This window comes from Hakea prostrata, chromosome 7 (genome assembly GCF_041222555.1).
Source record: "Hakea prostrata isolate BN-2017 chromosome 7, UWA_Hpros_2, whole genome shotgun sequence".
Classification (NCBI taxonomy): domain Eukaryota; kingdom Viridiplantae; phylum Streptophyta; class Magnoliopsida; order Proteales; family Proteaceae; genus Hakea; species Hakea prostrata.
Genome location: NC_142606.1, coordinates 72400968 through 72409118, shown reverse-complemented (window position 1 = coordinate 72409118; position 8151 = coordinate 72400968). Strand labels below are relative to the sequence as shown.

Below are 8151 nucleotides of genomic sequence, written 5' to 3'. Positions count from 1 at the left end.
TTTGTTAATGGTGCTTGCATGGCTTTGCAGTTTCCATCTTATTTTGGTAAATTACATGTGAGTTCTTTAAGCTTGGGGTCACTCGATAAAAAAACATTTTTTGTTGTTAACTACTCATCTAGCCGTTTGAGCACATTCACAAATGGAGTCTGCTTAGAACTAGAATAACATATTCACCCAAGTATGAGAGATGCATGTGGCCAATGGAGGAATAGTAGGATGGTTAGAAATCTGCTACTCAGTGGAGAGGTCATGGGTTTAATTTCTACCAGCGGCATATGTAATATTCCTATCCCTATATATAAAAAGCGCCTTTTTTTTTTGTGTCAAGGTGACTTACTATAAAGCATCATGTCAAGATAGACATGATTGGAAAGAGGCTTCCCACGAGTCTCGGACAAGTGAAGAGATGGTGCTATGAGTGTAGAGATTGGCTTAATTAACACCTATCATGCCAACACATTCTAGTAAGTTATAGATGTAACGTTGTTGGCAGAGTTACCCAGTGGTCATGGGAATCAACTCAATGCGCAAAAAAACCTAGCTGGACCAAGATCCTTCAAGGCAAACCCAAATGAGAGATCACATAAGACCATATAAGGAGCGCCATTCAAGTTATGACAATACAAGAGATAGGTGTCCATGTTAGAACCAACAAATCCGACGGAGACAAAGTACTAAGATGATGAAGCCATGCCCAAAGGGCCTATTTAGGCCCATATGATGAATTTTTTTTTTGGTTGATATAAAGAAAACAAAGATTACAATGTAGTAAGGTCATTTAAAGGTCTTTCAGATCCTATCACTTTGTCTATCTATGGCTTTATGGGCAAGTTCTTGTGCCATCTCCAGCAAATAGATTGGCTTTATTTTGATGATCGATATCTCTTTTAGGGATGATCCTAGTATTAATAGATCTTGAACTAACTCCAGTGGCCATGGCTTTTGAGGACGTGGTATGAAGTCATTGATTTGGTCCCAATTAGTCAATAGATCTTGCTTTCTCCATTCCTTCTCTCAGCCTCTTAACAATAGCCAAATTGAAATTGTCCCCATCAAAAACACCGCTCCAGCAATATACAACTTGGTTGTTGACAGTGATTTCCTAACAACATCCTGTTTTTTTTTTCCCTTGTGGTTTACATCACCTGCAAAAAAAAGCATTGTAAGAGTAGGGAGAGGAATTGTTATAAAGTCCGGTGTATGATCAATTTGATCATAGATTGGTGTATTGTTGGGACTTAACTTATCAAGTGGTCCCGGTGGTGCTAGATGGAGGTCACAACATCAGTTACTAATAAATTTTAACACTTTCATGGGCCATGGTAGTTCATTCCTGAATTTCATGTCATTTTGAACATGCCATATACTGAAACAAGTGATAGATATGATATCAAACATCCATCTTAGCATAGGTTTTTCAATGTGTGAATTATAAAATAAATCCAAACAGAAGTCAGTAATATTAGTGAAGGGTAGCCTTTCTGTTCTCAAGCCTAACAGTTCTGCTGCCCATACCCACCTTGTCCATTCACAATTGAAGAAGATGTGCCAACTCGATTCACTACTTGTACCACAAAGCCCACAATTATCCAAATTTGTGCTCCATTTGGCGAGAATCTTATTGACTGAAATTCCTGCATTTAGAAGGCGCCAAAAAAAGAGTTTAGATTTATGATGGATATTTAATTTCCAAAGAAATAACCACCAGAATTTATCAAAGAATAATGATCCCCTATTAGCAACTGTAAGCTGCTGATAAGCCAACTTAGTTGTCAGTTTTGGGGCATCAGAGAAATTCAATTTCCAAGTATCCATATTCAATGAAAGATGTAAATTATGAATAGCTGCAGAAATTCTAGGACAAAAAGTTAGAGAAATTTCAAAAGCAAATTACCTTCTAGTCCTAATAATCTCAGCAACAGTTACCCCTCTCGAAGCAAAATGTATATTGAACTCTCCAACCGAATTTTCCTGTGGATCCTTGATCCATGGGTCAAACCAGAAGGAAGTCTCATTCCCACTTCCCACCTCCCTAAAGACCAATTTCTTTAGAAAAGGTAAGACAGATCTCAGGCTATTCCAGGCAGTGGAACCAGCTTTTGCTTGTACCTTAGGATCAAAATGGTGGTATTGTTGAAGTACTTGGTTTTGAAACATCTGACCCATATCGAATTTGTTTCAGTAAAGAGCCTCCAACATTGTTTAAGCAAATTGGCTTTATTCATAGTCTCCAGATATGAATATGTGCATGGAACTGAGCATTTGAGTAGCAAGGCAGTTGTATTTAAACTTCCTCAATCAAGGGGCCATGTAAAAAGGTATTATTAACATCAAGTTTACTTGATGAATTCGCCAACTAGAAGAGACAACCATAGCAAGTAAGATTGTCTAGTGGTAGGTTTTACAACTACCACTGAAAATCTCATCATAGTCTATGCCAGATTCTTGATTATACTCTTTTACCCAACTAACTGAGCTTTTTAAGTATGATTAGCCAATAAAGCATTAAATTCGTTATCGAGTGCTTGATGCCAAACAGGATGTTTGGTAGGCTTGTGCGTAACAAGTGGACTCAACAATCACAAGGATCATTGACAGTGAATACAAATGGAAGAGTATGAATCGGCTCAAGAGGATGCTTAGCAGACTCTAGAGATGGTGACCCATAATAGAAAATAAAATTTTATCCAAGGAAAAAGACCATCCATTCATTGTGAGTTCGTGACATGTGTCATAACATCACATCAAATGGTTGAAGTTTATTTACAAGTGACATCAAAGGATTGTGATCAACTTAAATAAATTCGATGTGAGTTGTAAATGGACCTCAATCATTTGATGTGATGTTAGAACACATGTCACACATTTCCTTCATTGGAACGGACTGAATATGAGTCATCGACCCAAAATAAAAAACTCATTATGAGAAAATGGGCTAAGTTGCTTAAAAGAATTAGTCAATCCATTTGAGTAAAGCACAGGCCCGTGTAAGGCTGGATTTAGAAGTGACCCATTATGTAGAGAAGTTCTGGAGGCCCATTATGCAATAAGCTAGATTCATTTACATCACTGAGAGACCCATCATCAACAAATGTATTACAAGGCCCAGTTTAGCATCAAGGCTGATGGAACCAGTTAAGTCTTCTAACTTATTTCTATATAAAGCTGACCAATCTAGCATTCATACACTAGAGTAGACCCCATGCACTAACATACAAGCAGCCCATAGTAAATAGCAATCCCCATGTTCTTGCTAAGAAACCATAGAATCAGTTTGTATATTTAAGGGTAATCTGGTAATTGGTTCATTTTCGGGTTGAGCCGTTCCTCTTGGACCGGCTTGGTTCATATGTTGTATATATCCCAATATGCTGGTTTGGTTCTCATTATTGTACGCAAATCAATTTGGGGGTTTTTTGGGTCTCGCACGAGGTTTCTTTCTTCTTTGTTCTTCGGTTATTGTGGCTTGTGATCTTGATCGGAGGAGGAGTTCTTGCCGCTGCAAATCGAAACTGCAATCGGCGACTTGGTGTGCATTCGACGGCTTGAGGAGGAGCTATATAGTTCCACTTTGAATTAGAAGGTTATGATTACGTTTGAGTTTTAGATTGTTGACTTGAAATAAGAGTCTTCTGAAACTTGGGATGATTTGATATGAGATAAGAGTGAATTTTCCTTTTTTTGGTGAGGGATAAGAGTGGATATGAACTTGGAAGATCTAGGTGGTTAAATTTTCCCCTACATAATCTGCACTAACAATTCTAGCTAGGAATTTGTCATTAGCTTGTGTAGGTCTTCCAGCATTCCAGTAATGTCTTGGTGTATTATGATTTGCTACTATTGTTGTAGAAGTTGATAAATATAGAGAGAAGCCCGTATAACAAATGGTAGTTAATTATTCTCATCTTTTTTATTTGGTATAATACACATGTCGTCTTGTGTTGGTGTACTGCACAGTAACAAGATGTGTGTACAACAGAAGATTTTTTCCGATTTCAAGGGAGATGATCTTGATCCGAAGTTGAGGATAACGAAATCAAAAGAGAAATTGATTTAACGAATGTTATAGAAGAAGAGACGAAAAACTCAAAAGGAAACACAGAAGTGCACATTTCAAGGTAAAACATCACTTTATTATATTTTTTTTATTCTCACTTAGGTAGTATTTGGCATGATTTGCATTTTTTATTTTTATCTAAATAAATAGGAATAACAGTGTTTAGTACAATTTATACAACCTATTTCCATTTTAAAAAGGTTGGAAACATATAATCAAAAGTCAAAAACATGGCTCCACCGATTTTTGATTTTTCCATGAAAATCACTTTCATTTGTTTTTGCGATTGTTGTTAAAAGACATGTGACTCAATGACTCTAATGGTTATAAGTGAGGTGAATACGGTAATTTACATTTTTTATTTTTAATAAAACTTCTACCATCGTCATGAAGTATTACATAGGGATTTGAAGCTTCACAATCTTCTAATGGATCATAAAACAATGACACTTAAAATAACAAACCTTGGACTCGCTCGAGCAGTCATTGTTCCACTCAAGAAGTATACACACAGATGTTGACCCTCTGGTATAAAGCTCCTGAAGTGCTTCTTGGAGCCACACACTACTCAACACCAGTGGCTATGTGGTCTATGGGGTGTCATTTTTGCTGATTTGGTCACTAATGGAGCTTTGTTTCCTGGAGATCCTGAACTGGAAGAATTGCTTCATATTTTCTGGTTAATGGGTAATCCAAATGAAGAAGTTTGGCCAGGAATAAGCAATACTAAGCATGAGTGTCTCAATGGAGCCGAAAAATCTGGCATCAGTGGTTCTTATTGTAGTATTAACCCTTAAAGCTGATTTCTGCCAAGAAAGCTATTGAGCATCCATACTTTGAAGATGCTTTTAGCACCCAAGTTTTTGGGATGTGCAAATTCAGGAAATTTCTCCCCATGTACAAGATTCAATGTTAATGGGCGAGCTAGTCACAAATAGTAAGAAATACAAGAATCTGTAGCTCATCAAAAGACCAAGCTTTTCCTTATTTTAAATTGGTTCTATACTTATGGGTATGTATCATTGTGTATCGTATTGTATCGGCACTTATTGCCTGATACGTTGAGAGACACGTAGAGATGATTTGAAAAAACAAAAGTTTAGATACGTAATGGCCTGTATTGTATCATAGGCTTGCAATACCAATATGTATTGGCTGATATGATACAATATGGGATGACACTTTAAACCTTGGTTGCCTCATATTATTGTTATTTTTTCCGGGGGGGTGGGGTTGTTCGGATTCAAAGGTTTCCCTCAGATCCAAGGAAGTTGGGTGATATTTGTAGAGTGCATCTTTTTTGAGAGCTTGTCCTTATTAGTTTTTTTATTGTTATCAAGAGTTGGTTTTTGTTAATTATTAATGTTTTCTTATTATTACTTGACATGAAATATGATTGATAGACCTATAAGTTTGGTATTTTGTGTTGTTTTGTATTAAATTTATGAAAAACTATTATGAATGACTTACAATTAGTAAAAGAGGATTTATATATCTTTTCACCAATAGAAGTTTTAAAACTTACAAGAAAATTTATTTTGTAAAAAAATAATGCTTTTTCAGCAAAAAAACTATTTTACAGATTAGTTTATTTTATATTTTATTTTAATCTAAAATGAATTTCATTGCTGATTTAATAAAAAAAATAAAATTATGCAGAAAACGGCCATAGTAAGGTGTAGTTCATTTTATTGGTTTAATTCTGTGGTGGATTATGGTATTGGGAAGTAAAATATTTTTATGTGCAATTCATGATTCATTCAATTCATTGTTTATCTTCATCTTTCAATCCCATCTTCAATTTGAAGATATGGGCATTTTACACATCAGAGCTTCAAAAGAGAAGAGAAGTTGCAAAGGAGTAACCCAAGAAGGAGTTGGATTTCTGGGCACATTATAGGGATCATGTGCGACTCATCGCTTTGAGCTCAAGTTACAATTCACCATTCTCTCTAGATAGAAGTTCTAAAATTTGATAGGTCTGAGCTATTTTTTTGATTATTATATGAATAATATCAGCATCCAATGAATTTAACACATGGAAGGCCTTGCGGTCGAAATTAGAAATTGAATTCACAAATGCCATTAAAGGATCACTTCACCTTATAAACAGTACTGTCAGGCAAAAATTTTCTTTTCCAGCAAGATAGAGTCTCTGTTGGCTGAGACCATATTTTACCATTGGAAAAAAGGCAAAGTGGTGGTCTCTCGAGGAAAATTTCGCGATGGTTCTCTATGTAGAAAAGAAATTTCTACTAATTATATAGAAAATTGGCTGATTGATAATTTATTAGCATTCTCTTATTACAGAAAATGAAAGCATAAAAATAGAGCAGTGAAAAGCATCATTTTTGGGCTCCTAATGAAAGCATGTAGTTTCGGCCAAACTGGAAGTAACTGATAACCTTCTCTTTGGGTGGTAGGTTTTCTTTGATAACAGGAACTTGGATGAAATTCTGAGACCATTCATGGAGTAAAGGAAGAGTTTCAGCATCAAGTAGTTTCATTCCTCCAACTTCTTCTAAGGCATTGAGCCATAAAGGTATCCAACCCATTACCATATCTAGAAATCCAATCTTCTCTCCTCCAAAGAATTTCTTCCCTTCAACCTGCTTCTCCAGAATCCTCAGCTTCTCTAGTGCAGCCTCTACAGCTTTCTCTTGTTCCTCTTCTTGGGCACAACATGCTTGCCATACACCTACCAAAGCCTACACTCATCACAGCAACTCATGAATAATTAAAAATGAACACTACCCTTAAGCTAACTTCTATTCTCCCTAAACCCTCGTAGATTTTTCCAAAGGAACAGACATATTATTGTTTAATCGGTTGAGGTTCTAGTAGATGAAGGAATCCCAAATTAAGAGTTAGAGCTGGAGTTGCAATTGGAGTGGGAATACCTTATAAGAGATGTGGGTTGTAAAAAAACACAAAGAAAGGAGTTCAACAGATGTCGTTGGCAAGGGTTGAACTCCTTTCTCTTTGTTTTTGCCATCCCAAATCTCCTATCACGTATTCCCACTCCAGCTCCAACTCTAACTTCCGTTAATTTTATTTTCCATTTCAGCAAGATCGAGTAGCTAAAGATCAATAAGCATCATATGTGTAAATGGAAATTGAAGAATGGTGTTCAGATGAATCTCTTGATCCCAACCAGTAAAACAATAACTAAAAATGATCCATGGAAGAAGAAGAGCTACACTAGTAATATATTACCTTCTCATCTGCAAATTTAGCCCAGAAACGAGCCATAGCTCTCTGATAAGGATCTGCAGGCAGTAAAGGATACCCTTCCCAAGTATCATCGATGTACTCGAGGATAACAAGTGATTCTGCAATAGGTTTCTCATCATGGATGAGGACAGGAACCTTCTTGTGAATCGGGTTAGATTGCAGAAGAAGGGAGCTTTTGTTTGCTAGGTCTTCTTCTATGTACTCATATTCTACACCTTTGATCTTTAAAGCCCATTCAATCCGACGGCTTGGAAGGCTAGCAGGAGTCCCAAGCAACTTTACCTTTCTCATCTCCAAAACCCTTTTGCGAATCTATATTATTATTCTTTCTCTCTCCTCCCTTCATCAATTTATAGAGATTCAGGATAAGTAAAGCATGCAAATTCCTTGAAAGTGTAAGATGACATGGATAGGTTCATGCACTATGAGCTTGGATTGGATACGGTGCATGCACTTCAAATGGATTCAAACGTCAGCAGTTTCTTCGATTGACCTGATTTTTTAGACTCCCCATTGCAGCTGTCTTATTTCAATTTTGAAGCACAACAATGAGCTGCGAACAGTGGGATGAAATCACGTTCTAAAACTCCAGTAACCGGTGATTAAACCCATGTGAAATTGTGGTTGTTTTAAGTGAAGTAAAACTGGTATTTTGATTCGGCTCAACAATGTTTCAAATCAATTGCTGGACCGATTTTGCACACCAAACCGAAAGTTTCAGTGGGAATTAAAAATGCCAAATGGAAGGAAAAATGAAACTCTTCTTATTTGCACTTCTACTTCTCCATGTCGTTATAATGAATACAATGATTTTATCATGGTGAGTTCTCTGTCTTTGATTGGTTTATGTTAGAACC

The 8151-nt window shown here is 36.4% G+C and overlaps 1 protein-coding gene across 1 annotated transcript; it reads right to left on the bottom strand.

Annotated features, from left to right (window-relative positions):
• Positions 1-6319: 6319 nt before the first annotated feature.
• On the bottom strand, positions 6320-7595 carry LOC149012004 (glutathione transferase GST 23-like). Its single transcript, XM_089162973.1, has 2 exons — positions 7277-7595; positions 6320-6768 (listed from the first exon to the last, which is right to left on the bottom strand). Exons 1-2 carry the CDS (start codon positions 7583-7585, stop codon positions 6406-6408), a joined length of 672 nt encoding a protein of 223 aa, XP_089019099.1. The 5' UTR covers positions 7586-7595; the 3' UTR covers positions 6320-6405.
• Positions 7596-8151: the final 556 nt, after the last annotated feature.